The sequence below is a fragment of the Phocoena phocoena genome, chromosome 2 (assembly GCF_963924675.1).
Source record: "Phocoena phocoena chromosome 2, mPhoPho1.1, whole genome shotgun sequence".
NCBI lineage: Eukaryota > Metazoa > Chordata > Mammalia > Artiodactyla > Phocoenidae > Phocoena > Phocoena phocoena.
Window position 1 is genome coordinate 90,869,629 of NC_089220.1, and position 18,521 is coordinate 90,888,149.

The 18,521-nt window shown below is 39.1% G+C and overlaps 1 protein-coding gene across 1 annotated transcript in view; it reads left to right on the forward strand.

Moving 5' to 3' along the window:
• Positions 1-16,350, forward strand: part of SLC12A1 (solute carrier family 12 member 1) — a 90,571-nt gene extending 74,221 nt beyond the window's left edge. Inside the window, exons 20-26 of the mRNA XM_065871383.1 lie at positions 1,787-1,930; positions 5,188-5,319; positions 5,560-5,671; positions 7,391-7,477; positions 13,629-13,764; positions 15,120-15,187; positions 16,215-16,350. Of these exons, the coding sequence (XP_065727455.1) occupies positions 1,787-1,930; positions 5,188-5,319; positions 5,560-5,671; positions 7,391-7,477; positions 13,629-13,764; positions 15,120-15,187; positions 16,215-16,350 (815 nt within the window). The remainder of the gene's footprint in view (positions 1-1,786; positions 1,931-5,187; positions 5,320-5,559; positions 5,672-7,390; positions 7,478-13,628; positions 13,765-15,119; positions 15,188-16,214) is intronic.
• Positions 16,351-18,521: the final 2,171 nt, after the last annotated feature.

Genomic DNA, 18,521 nt, shown 5'->3' on the forward strand with positions numbered 1-18,521 from the left:
TATTAAATTCTAAAATAACTCCCAGGCTTCTCAAAATACTTGATTTGCTTTGCATGACTAAGCTGATTTCCAGAAGTTGCATCAATACACTGCCTATAGAAATGTACTCATTGCTTTGTTCTCTAAGGAGCAACAAAGCACTGTTCAGGAGCTGTTTATTCTTTTTGCAAAGCTAGGAGGGTGGGAAAGGCAAGGCACTCTATTCTATGTCACATAGTTATAGTTAGTGGAATAAAGGTTGAGGAAGAATATTATGGAAATATGGAGTATTACAGAAATTTCACAGATAGGAAATCAGAGGCATAGGAAAAGTAAATGACTTGCCCAATGTCACATAAGGCCAGGAGCAGAGCTGTAATTGGTTATGACCCCCAGTGCAAGGCAGCTTGTGTTCACCTTTTGAAAGTCAGGGGTAAGCAACTCTAAGCTTTAATACCATCTATCTGATTTCTTAGATTTTCTATAGCTGCTTGCTGGTCTTGAGAACCTTTGAAGCTTTGGGGAAATCACATGGGTGATTTGACCTTAAGTCTCATGCCACTGGCAAAAGATTAATTGCTAGCACCTGGAAAGGGGCCAGACAATTCTGTGTAGCTGAATAACAGCACCATCTAGGGATGTGACTGTCCTGACAGATTTAGTTAGTACAAAATTGATAAATCTAGAGTTTGTATAGCTTCACTTCCCAGATAGATAAGGCAACAGGCTCCGAGGGTTGACATTTACAGTAGCCCTACCAGTGTTTCGTAACACTGAATCTAGGTTTTCTACTCTCTTCCTCGGAACCTGGCTCATTTTCTAAGACTCTGTCTTTAGTAGGCAAGACGATGAGGGAATCTGACAAGAGTGCCACCTTACGACTGTAAGCAAGAATGCCCATCATTCTTTAACACAGCCATATGATTGCCTTTAAAGTCTTATTTATTTACCCTGATTCAGTGCAGGTTAAGGTCAGAGAGGGATGCAATGATTACATAGCAGCTAGGAATTTTCCGTCATAATCAGACTCCAAAAAAGATAAAAGGCAGCTACATGCAACATAAAAGCTTGGATAGTAGGTCTAAACCCTGGACAGGACATTTTGCACAGCTTGACAGTTATTCCAGACTCCAGTGTCATGAGGCCCTTTTTAGCAACGTGGACTCCGACAGGCACACAGAAACCTCAGCTTTTCTTTCTTTTGCTTTGGTCACTCACTCCAGAAAGTATTTTTGCTTCTTGGAAAGAACTGTTGGTGGTGGATATTTTTCACTGTAATTTGTATTTGGAGCCCACAGGGTTTATTATTAGATATGGTTCTCTTTCCTTAATTCTTGTTCTCTAGTTCTATGTTTCAATTCAGGAGGCATTGCTCTGTGCCTGATATACACCCAGTATACTTCTGTAATTTTTGTCACTCCCAGTTGTAAAATATCTAGCCCAGTAGCTTAGGTCAGTAAATCAGTAGCTTTCAGTGTACAAGATCTTATTACAGTGTATCTGGTATTTTGTGTTGCCAGTAGTAAATAAAGATGGCATTAAACAGCCCCCTTTGCCCTCACACATAAAAAACCCAGTGTCTTCATGTATTATAACAACACATAGAGTCATTTTTCTGAGCTAGTCGTTACTTTCTGAATACAATTTAGTGATATGTTATTTTAATAATCATTCAGAAAAATCATATATGTATAAATAATCATTTAATTGCATAGACACCATTTTTAATATTAAAATCGTTAATAAGATTTTTCCTAGAAACTTTGCTGCTCTGAGCAGAGTAAGTGATTTTGTCTTCTTTCATCAGATGAATTAGAGAAATTAGAACAGGAGAGACTGGCTTTGGAAGCCACTATCAAAGATAATGAATGCGAAGAAGAAAGTGGAGGCCTCCGAGGCTTGTTTAAAAAAGCTGGCAAGCTGAACATTACTAAGCCAACTCCCAAAAAAGGTAAGTGCCTTTAAAATTTACAGGAAAGATTACAAGTCGAGCCACGACTTGCGTGTCTATGGGTGTCAGTAGTGAGCATCTAAAACGCTGGGGACATTGAGTGTAGGTAAGGACTGAAAGATATTTCCTTAAGAGAAGATAGTATGGCTGGGCTTCCCTGGTGGCGCAGTGGTTGCAAGTCCGCCTGCCGATGCTAGGGGACGTGGGTTCGTGTCCCGGTCTGGGAAGATCCCACATGCCGCGGAGCGGCTGGGCCCGTGAGCCATGGCCGCTGAGCCTGCGCGTCCGGAGCCTGTGCTCCGCAATGGGAGAGGCCACAATAGTGAGAGGCCCGTGTACCGCAAAAAAAAAAAAAGATAAGGTAGTATGGCTAAAAGGTAGAAGCTACTGTAACTTATCAACACCATTCACCCCTTTGTACCATCTTACTGTAAAAACTTTGTTTTAAAATAATATTTGGTTTGGGAGTCATACAGTGCTTAAGCAGATGGAACGTCATAAAACAGAAAATTCTTAGTTAAGATGTAAAGGGGATAGAAATTCGTGACCCAGCCCCCAAACTGGTTTATCTACACCCACACACCTCACACACACCTTGCAGACATTTCAGGAGATTGAAAGTTGACTGGTACAGGTAAATAAGGGATCCAGATAGAATTCTAATTTCAAAAATGCATCTCTATCACAACACAAACCAGAATTCCGGACTTGAAACTTCATTGACACTAATTACCTGCAGATTTTGGCTGAATGGTACACTTATCTCTGAATGTTCAGTATACATCCCAGAAATGGAGGACCACAGAATGAGACCTTGTTATAAGTTTAATAAACAGGTGATTCAAATAACTGATGTTTTTGAAAATTGCTTTCTTTCCAGAAACACTGCCGGTTTGAGTTTAATGAGGTCCACAGCGACCTCTGCTGGTAGAAAATTAGAATGTTAACATTTCTTTCTTTCATGCACAAATAATCCTATATAGTTACTGAAGTCATTCACTGGTGTTACACCCAGGAAAGATCACTTCTCTGGTAGGGTCTCCAAGTCAAGTAGCAAGATCCAAACTGAGACTTAGCTGCTGGTCTAGGTTAATAAGAGCCAACCTTTCAAAGAGGCCCTTCAAAGAGGTTGTCTCCTACCCTGGAAAAGGTTTGGTTCTGTTTGCTTATTTTCCTACTGTGACCCAGGGACTAAATTTAACCTGTAATACATTTTTTTTTTTTTTTTTTTTTTTTGCGGTGCGCGGGCCTCTCACTGTTGTGGCCTCTCCCGTTGCGGAGCACAGGCTCCGGACCCGCAGGCTCAGCGGCCATGGCTCACGGTCCCAGCCGCTCTGCGGCATGTGGGATCTTCCCGGACCGGGGCACGAACCCATGTCTCCTGCATTGGCAGGCAGACTCTCAACCACTGCGCCACCAGGGAAGCCCTACAACATTTTTATATATTTACACAGAATTATAGGAAATCCAAACATTTACCTTCTTCAAACACTAGAGGTACCCTTGGGTGCCAGGAACATTCCATGGGCTAGGGGAGAACCTACTGTGCCTTTGTCCCCTTAAAAGGACATTTTCTAGAAAAATGATGTGTTTGAATCTAAAGTTGGAGTTACATCAGGTCTTTCAGGGTGTAAATATTAGAATAAGACCATGTGGATACTAACTATCTTCTTTCCTTTTCAATTATTTCGTGTACCCATGAGAAGAATTAACTATCCATTGAATCTGCACTATGCAATGCTACAATCTGAAAAGCAATGGAAAATTCAGAAGTCATAACCCATACTGCTCTCTAGCTGATGGGGAGGAGGGAAGCATTAAGGTCCTTATTAGTGAAAGTGGGACTTAGTTATTTTGGAACGCTGTTTCTGCATCGCAATACTTTTGGCAAAAATGTACACCTCTGAAAGTCAACATGTCTCACTGTTCAGAAAAGCAAGATTATGTTATGTTTTGTTTCCAACACCTAAATTTTCAAACACAGCTCTGAAGTAGGCCCCTTCACTGCTCCAGGCCTTTGTTAGCTGACCACTCTTCTGACTTAGGACCAACTCCGCCTCCAGGCACTCATACACGGTCCTCTGGATGCTTTGATTTGCATGTAAGTGGGGGCAGAGTTTGGTCCGTTTTGTAAAGATATTTAACTTTCTCCCTTAGCGGTCCTAGGGAGATACAAACTATATGAGATAATTGCTTCAGAACCAACAGGCCCAAACATGAAAACAACAAAAGACAGAACAAAGCATCCTCAGAACCTTAGATCAGAGAGGAAGCTCTGCAGAGGCTGTCAGCTCTACTCTAAGCACTATGCTGACACCATCGCTTTGAAATAGAGCAATGAAGTCACAACTTTCAAAGATGTGGAAATGAGAAATAACATATATGGAGTAGGAAGGAAACCCCTACTGGGAAATAGGAACAACGGTTCTGAGCAAACACTGCCCTAGTTCCCTGGTACACTTTTGCTGTGTCCATGTTAGGGTGGAAATTGCATTAAATTTTTTTTTAAAGTACTTTATGTACACTCTTAACTATAACTCAAGAAAAGGTGTTTTTAATCGTATTTCCTGGCTTTTTCATCTCATTCACAGAGATTCCAATAGCTCAAATGGCTTTACCTTAGATTCACAGATTCCTTGAAGAGAAAACAAAAGAGTAAGCCAGGTCCACATTAGGACCAAAGGGTCATAGAGAGTCAAGATGGTCATGGTCCCTGGGAACGTTTATAATCCAGACATTGATGGAATTTACACCAAAATTGCGCTCAAATGAACAAACTGTCTAGTGAAGGAGTACTTCTGATTCCTCTGCTTATCTCTAGAAAACCAATAACCACATGTTCTACTTTTAGGTACATCTGAAAATATAAGTTGAGTTATACCTGAAATTTGGAAAAATCGGGATATTTTGGCTTTTGTATCAGATAATTTAGCATTGGTACCTGCCTAAATAATAGTTCTGCTCCGAGAGAGATTACTAAGGATCTGAAACAAAAATCTGCTGCTTTATAATGAAAACTGTAATCATAAGATCAATATCAAGTTTTTCTGAACTGTTGAAGGTGATCTAAATTATTGTGGAATTTGACCTTTATCTCTCCTCTTCCGGAGAATAGGACTCACGATTTACCCATAAGTATAAAAAACACTTACAAATTCATGACCCTTCCTCTATTTTCCTGAAGAGATTTATTAGAAAGTTATTTTGCTTCTTTCCTCAAAAGACAAATGGATGTACTACTTTCTCTTTCATTACAGAGAACAGCATTAACACAATCCAGTCGATGCATGTGGGGGAGATCAACCAGAAACTGGTGGAAGCCAGCACCCAATTTAAAAAGAAGCAAGGAAAAGGCACAATTGATGTTTGGTGGTTGTTTGACGATGGAGGTAAAAAAATTCCAGAATATACACTAGGGAGCAGAATTTCTATGTTGATAAATTTAACAAACTGCATGGGAACATATATGAAACGATATCAGTTAAAGAATAACATTTCCGTGTTCTCCAAAGATTTAAATTAGGTAGGAGCTATGAATGTGGGAAAGAATAAAGATATGAAGCTACTCATTTCCTTTCAGTTGGATATGCTCATTCTTTTGTCATAATCTACTCTCTTTTTGTTGTTAGGGTTAACACTCCTTATCCCCTATATCTTGACTCTCAGAAAAAAATGGAAAGACTGTAAATTAAGAATCTATGTCGGAGGGAAGATCAATCGCATTGAAGAAGAAAAGATTACGTAAGTAATTTATCACTCCTGTGTTTGTATGTTTTAATGCTTTAATTTTAAGAACTGTAAGCATCTTTGAGGCACAATAAATTTAAAGACAAAGTCACCATGATAGGCCTCAAGCTTACTTGTCTCTGGTCAGTAAATTATCTGTGCAATTTTTCTAGTCATTGTCTTCAGTCCTTTTATCCCCTTCCACAAATGCTTCCAACAAGCATTTGGAACAGAAGCCTCATCTCAAGTCTTGAATGAGAGTATCATTATCTTGTATAATGTTTATTTTGTTCTGACTGGTAAATGCATCCAAGAAAGGAAGAGCCTGAAGGCATTTGTGTCCAATAGTTTCTTCTGGGAGATTCAAACCTGTTAATTCACAGCAGTCACTGTAGCACAGCACACTTAGAAGAGAACAGAGAGACTACATCTGGTCCAAGCCACAGCTCTGCCACCAACAAGCTGCAGGACTTTGCAACAGTCACTGCACATATCTGGGTCCCCAGTTTTTCACTGGTAGTGTGAAAGTGTTTAAATGGATGACTGTTGATGGCTCTCCTAATTAAAAAAATAAATAAGTCCCACGGTGTTAAGTCTGTGTCTCTCTTATTACTTTAGTCATGGAGAGTTGATCTGTAGTTTTGAGAGTAACAAGCATGCCGAGAGTGTGGTGTATCCAAAGGTCTCGGGCGGGAATCTGGAGAATGCCCTTTGGCGGCATTTGGTCCCTCATGACATGCCTAAGTCCTAGTCCTTCCTGGAACTGCTACTTCCAGAAATCACAAAATAATGACTGGCTCTTATACAGTAGTTTTTCACATTTTCTCCCCCCTCTTAGAAAGATATCATAAATATTTAATTCCTCGTAAAGAGAGTCATACTAAAATGGAAACTAACATGAGGTCTACAATAATTTATATTTTCTTAAAGCCTCTAGTACCTTATTGGGACAAGTGATAAAATCTGAAAATGGTGGTGGATTAGGTGGTAGTAGGGCATCAGTGTTAAATTTCCTGATGTCAAAAACTGTACTCTGTTTATAAAAGAGAATGCCCTTGTTCTTAGGAAATACCCACTAAATTATTTACAGGTAAAGGGGCCTGATATCTGCAACTTACTTTAAAATGGAAAATAGGTAGGAGGTAGAAAGCCAGCAGGCAAAAAATATATAGATAGACAGATGTAGATAGAAAAAGAGAAAAGGAGAATGACAGATCAAATGGGGCAAAATATAAACAGTTGGTGAATCTGAGCTTTCTTTGCACTATTCTTGTAACTTTTTTGTAACTTTGAAATTATATCAAAATTTTCAGTTTCCAGGGGAAAAAACCTTTAATCTATAATGATGAAATAATATATAATAATTATTAGTTTGTCAGTAGTTTGTCAGTAACTCTATAAAAATTATCCATAATAGTCAATAAGTATTGGAACTTGCTCTCTTTTTTCCAAATGATAAGGAAGAGTGGACAGCTCCACAATATCTTCCGTGAAACATGAAGGCAGAGCTGGGTTTGCTGTTTCCAGTGACTGCACCTACAGAAATTTCTCCTTGCCTTCAATGGAATAACTTGGTCCACATTTATCTGTATTCATCAAGTACTGTAATGAAAATCAAACACTAACCAAAGCCTTTGTCCGAAATCTAAGCTGAAATAAGACATGAAATCAAAACTCTTTGATTGAAAATAGCTAAATATGCAATGATGAAGTGTTTCTCGCTTATATTTTCAGAATGGCTTCCCTCCTGAGCAAATTTAGGATAAAATTTGCAGACATCCATGTCATTGGTGACATCAACATTAAGCCAAACAAAGAAAGGTATGAAACATTGAACAAGATCCATTGTTTATTTGTGGTACTCTCGCCTTCTCTTCTGTGTTAATTATCAGAAGGTAAAAATGTTATGGATTTACTGCAGTGACTCCTGATAGGGTATAATAAAAAGGGATTTCAAATAATCATGACACAGAGCTATCACGTTCTAATGGAAGGAAAAGGTTTTAAGGTGAAGATGAACTTGAGAGGAAGAATTGTTTAAACACCATTTAGTTAACATTTTAAAATTGCCCTTCATGTTATTGGTTTCTATGGTGGCAAGATTAACAGGAAGCACAAGCTCAGACAATTCTGACCTGAGCAGTCAGGGTAAGTTTTCATTATTGAACATTACTGGTGGGGCATCCTGAAAGGGGAAGCCTATGAGAGCCCCTAAAGGTGGTCTCTAAAACTATCTGAAGCCTGGCAAGAAAATGTATTGCTTCCAAAATTTTTAAATGAAAAACATTGAAATAATTGTTTAAATGTCTTCAAAACAACATCATTTTAACTTCATTGATTGTTAAATTTGTCAAGTTCGTGATATTTGAAAACAATTTGTAGGTAGATCTTAAAAGGAGTTCCCAGAGGTGTAAGAAGATTGTCTGAAAATCATAGCCAATTATAAATTAAAGTACTTAGAGCAATGACTTAGCAATTATAAAATATTTTCAATTGTTTACAGTCCAAAATCATATTTACTGTTGCATCTAGATGCAGTTTAATACATTTGATTTGGTGTGGAATGGGGTTTCCAAGGGTTAGAGTAGAGGGAGACACGAAGGTCTCAGTATGGCTTAGGTCCTTGCTGGAACTCTTGGACCTCTTCTCATTTCTGTTGACCATCATTTCTCCTTCCTCCTGCAGTTCTTGATGGATTGCAATTCCATATTCCTTGAGCCTTCTTGCTCTTACCTTCTTTTGATTCACTGTTATCCCAGATGAGCTTAATAACTAACTGAAAATCATCCAGATTTACGACGCATTCTTATTGACCAAATGGCAACCTCGAACTTCATATAGTTTGAGGGTGTTCATGATTCCTCCAATGTTATAGGTCAATTAAAACAGCTTTACGAAACATCTTAACTGTGATAAGAAAGCTATAATTGACAGGGTTAACCTGGATTATTACTATGTAGTATTTCCTTATATCATATATACCACTAATGCCTTTCATTCCTGTATTTCTACAGTTATAAACAGTTAAAAAAAATTAAGAACAGATTTATCATCCTCCTTGGTAAATGGAATTAACATTCTGATATGAAGTGAACTGTCACGTTGTAACCTCTGGTAGCCTTCCACATTTCACTTGAAGAATTTTAATTCCTAAGTCGCTGCCTCTTGGCTTTTGCAGTGATGTGATCAAACGGGCTCATCTTATAGCTCTAATTGGTGGGAATGCATTCTCTTTCATAACACAGCAGGTCCAGTGATTCCCTAGTATGTGCCACTTAGCAACAGGCCAGAGCCTGCCAGCGCTCTGCAAGTACAGGACCATTTACTGTTGTCTAGAGCAGTCAGTGTCCCCTACTGACTTTGGATTTTCTATAAGCCCTGGCTCAATGCTGGGCACAGATCAGTCACCTACTTCTCGTAGGTGAATTCTTGCTGTTGTTTGTCTTATCAGCAGCTAAGGACTGTCTGTCGTTTCTATATCCTTTGCCTCTTTACCCATCAATATGGTTTTCTCTACCCAACTCCTGTTTCCTTCCCTCTCTTTTGTGCTAGTCTCTGCCCAGCTGCCATGGTCACCTGCTGCATACCTATCCTTTCTGTCCTATCACTGAGGATGTTGATGTATCTCTTTTACTAACCATGTCTCTTCCTTCTTTGAGTGTCCATCACAGGCTAGACACTCTTCATCTTCCTACCCCTGACCTTTGTTCCATGGTTTCCTCTTCTCAAGGAGAAAACTCTATGCACAGTCGTAAGAAACAAAGGACCCAGGCATTTGTGCTTTTGTCCTGTTATCTAAATTTGACTTTAGACACCATTCTGATTTGGTGTTTCTTACATATCCTCCACATCCTGCAGTGAAGAGTTCTATTCCCCTTTCTCAGGAAAAAAAAAAAAAGAATTAGTTTTCACAATTGTGGAGATTCTCTATGTGATATTTCAAGGTCTTGAGGAAGATGCAGGAAAAAAAAGTCCATTCTTACTAGAATAACTGCAGTGAATGTACCCTGGTGTGAAGACAAAAGGCCACCAAGAAGAGGTGTGCTGGAAGTGCCATCCTTCTCTCTTCAGTCTTCAGCTATAACTGATGCCGTATTACTTTATAAAACAACCACATGGGGCTTCCCTGGTGGCGCAGTGGTTGAGAGTCCGCCTGCCGATGCAGGGGACACAGGTTCGTGCCCCGGTCTGGGAAGATCCCACATGCCGCGGAGCGGCTGGGCCCGTGAGCCATGGCCACTGAGCCTGCGCGTCCGGAGCCTGTGCTCCGCAACGGGAGAGGCCACAACAGTGAGAGGCCCGCGTAACGCATAAAAAAAAAAAAAAAAAAAAAAAAAAAAAAAAAAAAACAACCACATGTCCAATGCTGGCAATGCCTTTTCCAATATTTGAAGGTAAATTTTAGAACAGAGAATGGTCATTCAGTAAATCTCACAAATGGCCACTGGTAGCACACCTAGCACCTTTGTGATAATTTTTAAAAGGCAACTCCTCTGAGTGGTTTAATAAGAGAAAGAGAACTCTTCCTCTGGGCTGATGCAGCCCCAGGCCCAGGGCCCAAAGCTTACAGCACTGTCTCAACTTCAGCTTTCACATGGGCCTTGTTGGTCAGGCAGCCCTTGTCTACCATTAACAGCTATCTCCTGATCACTGTTCTTTCTTGGTCACTATTTTCACACAATGTTGAAAATAGTTTGTCAGTGATTTCCGTGTTGGAGGCTAATGTTAACTGTCCTTCAATTACCTTTAATAGATCTTTCAACTACCCATAAAACATGAGCAAGTCTTGATGGAGACATTCTATCATAAAAATATTATCTATAAATATGGTAGAGCAAGGGTGAAAGGGAGTACAAAAGCAAAGTTAATGAGAAAATAATTGGGAAAACTGAAAAGCTCTTGTGGCTGAATTTCATTTTTTATTGTACAGACTGAATTAAAAGTAATAGGCCAATAGAACAGCAATCTTTAAACAGAAATCAGAGAGAAACTAGACGCAATTAACTAGATAATTTGGTTGAAAGATGCTAGTGTGATCACAAAAGCAATAAATACATTAATTTGTGAGAAGAAATCTTATATGAACTTAGGGGGAAATTTTTATGCAGTCAAAAAATGTTTTTAACTTTGTTATTATGAGGAACAAGGATGGGGAAGGCAGGGCAGCTATAAGTTAATTTTTTTAATTAAATTAATTCTCACTTATATTTAATAGTATGTAATACTCGACCTATTCTAGAATCAATTAAAAAATAATTATAAGAAAGATCAGATTTAATAAGAATCAAATAGAAATCCTGAGCTACCTTTGGATCACCAAGCTAGGAGAACGGAAAATGGCCAACTCAGGGATGAGCCTTAGGATGAAGAAATCAAAGATAAACATAAATAAGGAGCAGTAAGAGTTTAGAGAAAATAAATGGACAAATACAGCCCCATTATAACCTACTGTGTCACTTAGCATGCTTCAATTGCAAGTAAAAGAAAACTTAACTCATAGTGATTTAAATAATGGAAATTATTATCAACCTTAACTGAAAAAATCCAAGGGTATTTTGGCTTTCAGGTGAAGCTTGATCTAGGTTAATTTTACAATTAAGGACTAATTCTCCTTCATTCTCTCTACTCTACCTTGTATTATGAAATCATCAATCAAAGTTGATTTAGCTTATAAAACCAAGATGAATGCCCATCGCAGCCAGAACTACATATTTGCTCATTTGCGTTCAGTGGGAGAAAAAGTTTGTCTCTTCCCCAGTTGTTGAACTCAGGTCATTGGCTGCATTCAGGTAGCACCAACCCAAGCCACTGAGCCACTTGTTGTGGTCAGTAAAATGCAAGGTGCCTATTGGTCAAGATTTCCCGGGTTATGTGCTCACCCTGGCCAATCAGTCTGGCAGAAGGAATAGAATTGTATTGACTGTCTGATGCTGGGGATAGAGTCATTCCCACCCAAACTACAATGGAGAAACATAGTATGCATGCTGGGGGGACAACCAGCAATCTCCTTTCCACTTTCCATTTCTTAGGAAACTATTTTTGAACTGCTCTTTCTAATAAGCACCTGGGCTGAGATGCAAAGAAAACTCTTATCCTGATCAAAATAATTATATGTAGAGCTTAAACAGACAAACTGTCAATTGCTAACCTCAGTCCTATGGCTGCTGAGTAAAATGAACGCCTTGCTTTTACAGGGCACTTCATACTTTTCAGAGCACTGTCACCCAAATCATCATTGCCAGCTTTGAGCAGCCATTATATTACCCCCTATTATAGGCAAGGTTATCCAGGTCAAGGAGGACAATGGAAGAGCTGGAGCAAGAACCCAGGCTCTTTTCTCCTAGGCCAGCAACTTTGCGCTGATCACCGCCAAGGTCTCTGAAAGCACAGCACTGTTGGGAGGAAGAGCAAATAAAAGTATTGTGTGGCTGCAAGAATAATAGGGCATATCAGTCTTATTCCTTCCCTGTCACTGTCTACCATTCTAAATAAGTCAAAGCATCAGAAATCTACTGCATTAAGTATCTCTTCAATCCCTTAAAAAAAGCACACTGGTAGGGACAACCTACTCCTTTGTAATCTCTGTACTTTGTACAAATCCTAAATCAGGACAACTGATGAGATCACTGAACTCATTGCTTCATATTTTAATTTCTTAACCTAACATCCCATTGATTCTAATTATCACTCATTCCAAAATTACTAAATTATAAGTAAGCCACATTATATAAAACCAAAGAAAACTTTATATTTGAGATCATCTTACAGTAGCATAGTAAAGACAACTACTCCTACAAATTAGAAACTTTGTTTTGTGCTATTTTAAAAATAAGTCTTGTGGCTTTCCTGGTGGTGCAGTGGTTGAGAATCCGCCTGCCAATGCAGGGGACACGGATTCGAGCCCTGGTCCGGGAAGATCCCACATGCCGCGGAGCAGCTAAGCCCATGCGCCACAGCTGTGAGCCTGCGTGCCACAACTACTGAAGCCCGCGTGCCTAGAGCTCGTGCTCCGCAACAGGAGAAGCCACCGCAGTAAGAAGACCACGCACCACAATGAAGAGTAGCCCCCACTCACCACAACTAGAGAAAAGCCCGCGCACAGCAACGAAGACCCAACACAACCAAAAATAAATAAATTAATTAAAAAAAAGAAAGTCTTATGAGATTCTTATGAAAGACAAGAATGAGATTTTTCAGCAATTTTTAAAATGTTCCGCAGCTCTGAGATACTGCTCCTCCTTTTCTATTCAATGATTTATTCTTAATCGCTCTAAAATGCCCTCAGATTTTAAAATATTATTGATTTTTGTTCTTTCCTCTAACATGCACCTGAACAACAGCCATTTGAAAATCTCAGGCAGCAACATCAGATACCAGAAGGACAAAGGCTACATTATTTACAGCAAACATTCAAATTGTTCTATAGCCATTGAACTCACTTCCTTGCTCCTCTTAGTTACTATTCTCCTACCTGCCTGCAGCCTCCTGCCATGAGTGCGAGTTGCCATGTGGACTAAAGGTGAGGAGGGCAAACCCTATCCAACTCTCAGGGATGCTAGTTCATCTCCTACATTAATTCATGAATGTCTCCCATAGAATCTATAAAATAAGCAGAAGGAAACTCATTTATGGGCTGAAAGTGTCTACGTTACAACTGTGTCTTTGACTCTATTATGTAGAACATGTATTTGCAGAATAATTACTATCTGTGTGTTTGTGTATTTATATTGAGGATCTAATGCCTAGTAGGCTATCAAGGCCTCACACACGTTAAGGCCTCTCCCTGGATAGGGAGGCACTACTAGAGCCATGGTTTTACTCACAGCAAGTCCCCTGCAAAGATAATTCTTAAAAGATTTGCATGACATTCAGCTCTGATTCTGTAGCCAGCAGGGCTAGTCATACCTAGAGAATCTGTGAAATAATGAGTTGGTTTCCCACTGCGAGGCCTCTTTTATAATTCCAATTTCAGCTGGAAATTCTTTGAAGAAATGATTGAACCATATCGTCTCCATGAAAGCTGCAAAGATTTAACAACTGCTGAGAAATTAAAGAGAGAAACTCCGTGGAAAATTACAGATGCAGAACTGGAAGCGGTCAAGGAAAAGGTAAGAACTTGTCTCCCTTAATCTTTACTTTGCTATCTGACTAGCTGAAAAAGAAAACAGTGGTTGATTTAAAGATCAAGAAGTAATGTATCTATTACAGAATTTCATTGTTCAAGATCCAGGGTTTCTCCATATTTCAAGTGCTTTTTCAATCATATTATTGAATATGAGGATTTAGAAGATTGTTTTCATTTTTTAGTATAAAATCAATTTTTAAGTTAAGAACAGGTTATTGATACATATTGTGAAGTCTTCTTTCCAATTTAATTTTATAGAACAGGAGACAGACCCATCAGTCTAAAATAATTTAAGTCAATACATATGAAAAGTAAATATAGACTGACTCACAGTTTGAGACAATAACAAAGAATTTTAACCTGGTAAAGTTAGCTATAAAAACTAACATAGGGATCTGAGAAAATATGTAATTGGAGCAATGAATATGAAAGTTGGATCCAGCACATCTTGTAGGACAGATGTAAAATGGTGGGCTCTTCTAGAGAACCAAATAAAATGGGAGTTACCCTAATGGCCTGAGCTGAATGAAGCTGCAATAGTGAAGATGATGAAAAGGCCAGGGACATAAAAATAAGGCAGAAGAACTGACATCTGAATTGGATTAGACATTCAAGGAAAAGGACCACAAGAACCTCTAAACTACAAAATTTAAATAAATTATATTAGGAGCTGAAGTTGGTACAAATTAGAGCAGGAGATACTAAAAGCCTTTCAAATTTAGTGGGAAAATACTGAGCTAAGAATCATAAGCTCTGTGTGTGATAAACTTCCCAGTTCTAACGAAAAGTTTTCATATAATTGAGCAAATCACTTATCTAAACCTTGTTTTCTGAACCAGTGAAATGTAATAATAAATATTACTCTCATCACTGCAAAATAGTTAATGTAGTTATTTTTCCAAATGTGTCTTTTGGTAACTCTTTCATTGAAACCAGTCCCGGTAAAAATCAAAGAGCTTAAATATAGACAGACTAGGGTATAACCTATGTTCTTAGGATATCAAATTAGTATCAAGATTAGGTTAGTTTTCTTCAGCTGCAAACCTGTTCCCCAGCACTGGCCATTCTTATCTTCTTTTTACCGTTATCCATGTGGCTTGCTTGTTTTTTTTCTTCTAGAATTTAATAAGCCACTATAGCACAATGGTCTTATTCTTTATGTTTCTAAAATTTCCCATGAGTTTTAAAAACACTGTTAAGTTTCCAAACCTGAATGAAATAACTGTAATTTTTTAAAATGAGGTTTTTCTACTTGTCCATAATTTGAGGTAAGAAGATAAATTCTCATTCATAATTCTGGGAAAACTGCCCTCAACAAAATCTGAATGTTGTCCACAGAGTTACCGCCAAGTTCGACTGAACGAACTCTTACAGGAGCACTCAAGAGCTGCTAATCTCATAGTCCTGTAAGTATCATTGCAGACATTTAAGATTGTTACAGGGAAACCTTAGTTGTGAATTTAAAAGCTCACAACTATTCAGGTGGAAAGTTAAATTTGGAACATGTGGGATTTTAGGCTGCGAGGGAAAATAAAGGCCACCCTGAGACACTGACAATTGAGGCCCATGGGCTTTAGAGGGCTCCATTTGGACTTTCCACCAGGTGTTCCCCACCCAAAGGGCCAGGGGCATAGTGCATGCCCATCTAGAACCCTGGCTCCTCCCAGGGTCCAGGGAACCTGACCCTGGAATTCCCTGCCTAATTAGCCCCAAGCTGGCTACCAAGGTTCCCAGGCCCCTTCCCTAGATAGCTGCTCCTGAGGTATGGAGTCCATAGCATGTTTGCAAGACTCTTTACCATGGGGGAAGAGGCCAGGGCAGGAGAAAAAGGAGTGGGCTCTTCCATTTCCACTCTTTGCCCTCCACTCCACAAATGTTAGGGGTGTACCTGCTGAAAATATTAATGTTTACCTAAAGATTCATTTGCTAAACATGAAAACCAACAATTTCACATTTATACCTCATGAACTGACTCCTATGTACAAAGTTAAGTATGTCTTCAAACAAGGTCTGCACTGGAGGACTATCCATTTAAGACATAGATTGTTCTCCTGAATTGGGTGGTAGGACTCAAACAGCTGTTTCTCCCAAATATAAGAGCTTTAAACCATTAGGAAAAGTCATTTTTTCCAAAAATGGGGAGAGGTATTGGTTGATCACATTTTCTATTTAAAGAGTGAAAATTTATTATATTTATGCTTTGCCTCTACCCTACAATGCCCAAGCCTATTTTTCTGGTTTGTAGATATTTATATTATCTGAGAAGTATATCAATTTAATATCTATATTCAAAATAATTTCCATGCTTTCATTTTGTCGGGGAGGCACATAAAAGGTTCAGGCCACTTGTTATTACACAGCTCAGATAACTAGCGATGTTACTGCCTGTACTAATTGTCACGTTTGTTCCTTATTTTTCTTCCATGCTGTCAGGAGCCTTCCAGTGGCAAGAAAAGGATCTATATCAGATTGGTTGTACATGGCTTGGTTGGAAATCCTCACGAAGAACCTCCCTCCTGTCTTACTAGTTAGAGGAAATCACAAAAATGTCCTGACGTTTTATTCTTAAAAGATAAAGGATTAGAACACATTTTACCTTAATGTATGAATAAGTAGGAGACATGTTCCAGTACTTCATGTTATAAATCTGATCTGTGGATATGCAAACCTCTGGAGACCAAGTAAACTTTGTCATTTTTTAAATTATTACTTAATAGGAGCTATTTTTTTTTTTTTCTATCAGCTTAAGGGGGTTTCAAAGCCAATGCTACCCCTAGAAAAACATCTTGTCATTGCTGTTGAAAAACAAGAAAATTAAGCAAACCCATGCTGGCTTATGCCCATGAAAACCACCAACTTATTGTAAGCTTTTCCAGGCACACCTAATCTTCTGTGTGCCTCTAGGCCCTGGAAGAGGCTTCAGCCCCCAGCAGTTTCTCATTAAATTCCTATTGACAGGCTGGTATAGTAACCATGGGTGGTTATCAAAGGAAAAGACCAACTGGGCAGGAAATGTGATTATGCTTGGCCTTCTGAGAAGCTTATACCTACAAAGAAGATTTGAAAATCAGTAACTGAAACCTTTAAGGAGTACTTGCTTCTACACAGTGTTTAAAGCAGTTACCTAAATGAGGTTATTTAATATAACACAGATCATATTCTTAGAGTGATCTGAGCGATCGCTGATAACATATGGCTTCAATTTGGGGCTGATTGAAAAATATATTAGCTGGATTAGGAGGCAACATATATTCCAATTAAGTGAAATATATTCCATCCTTAATATATAAATTTCAGTTGCTTTCCCTATTTAGACATTTCCAGCATGGTATTACTTTGCATATTTTTTTTCTAATTAAGTGGGTAGCACAGATGAAGTCTTCATAGATGTTTAATTGAAAACCAAATACCACACATTTTCTAACTGTTATAAAGAAGTATATCCTGAATCATATATTTAGTTATTTTATACAGTGATTGTATAGATTTAAAAGAATAATTAAAATGTGAAGTGGAGAAACTTGCAAATTTGGAATATACAAGTATCGATTTTGTTTCATTTGTTAGTGTTCCTATAATACTTAATCATATTAAAAAACAACCAAAAATTTTTTTCTGATGGATGACTTGCTTATTTTTTTTCTTGACGTATTATGACTGTTTATTCTAACTGATAAAATGTGAGGGGAAAAAAATCAACCTGAAATAAAACCACTCAAATTCGTTTGCTCTGGCCTAGGTCATGTTTTTACCTTTCAGTCACTAAAATCACAGTGCAGGGCTTCCCTGGTGGCGCAGTGGTTGAGAATCTGCCTGCTAATGCAGGGGACACGGGTTAGAGCCCTGGTCTGGGAGTATCCCACATGCCGCGGAGCGACTGGGCCCGTGAGCCACAACTACTGAGTCTGTGCGTCTGGAGCCTGTGCTCCGCAACGAGAGGCCACGATAACGAGAGGCCCGCACACCGCGATGAAGAGTGGCCCCTGCTTGCCACAACTAGAGAAATCCCTCGCACAGAAACGAAGACCCAACACAGCAAAAATAAATAAATTAACTAATAAACTCCTACCCCCAACATCTTCTTTAAAAATCACAGTGCAATGGTGTATCAGATTGGAGCCTGAAATTTTCAATCGGTTGCCTCATCTGCAGGTTGTTTAAAGCTGGGATTCAAGATTAGTCTTCCAGGCCAGACTCTGGCCTCAGAAGGATGACTAGGGAGGGAAAAGGGAAATAGCAAAGCTTAAGAAGCAGCATATCCCTATTCCAAATCTGACACCATTGGACTTAATTCAGGCCTGGATTAGCCCTCTCTCTTGAGCCCTTATGTACCTGAAATCCAAATGGCTAGATGCCATCCTGGTGACCAGAGCAAGGAGCACCTGGCTTCATCTGGATCTGACACTTCCCTAAAACACTTGATAGGGTCTCTGGAAAAGGTGAAAAGTCATATGGCTTCTATTACATGAAATTCTGGCTCTCGTTTCTTGAAGAAGCTGTTATGTTAGGTCCCTTAGGAAACAGACTCGGAGAGAGTTTAGCGTGGAGCATGTTTATTAAGGAGTGCCCTTGGGATCAACACCTGTGGAAGGGTGAGGGAAAGGTGAGGTGTGATGCAGTCCCAAGGACAGTCTCAGTGACCTCACAGGGAGCTCTGGAGATAGAATGTCCCTTCAGAATAGTCCCAAGAAGGGCTGAGAGGGCCAGGACTTTATACCGCCACATTTATCAGTCATTGGA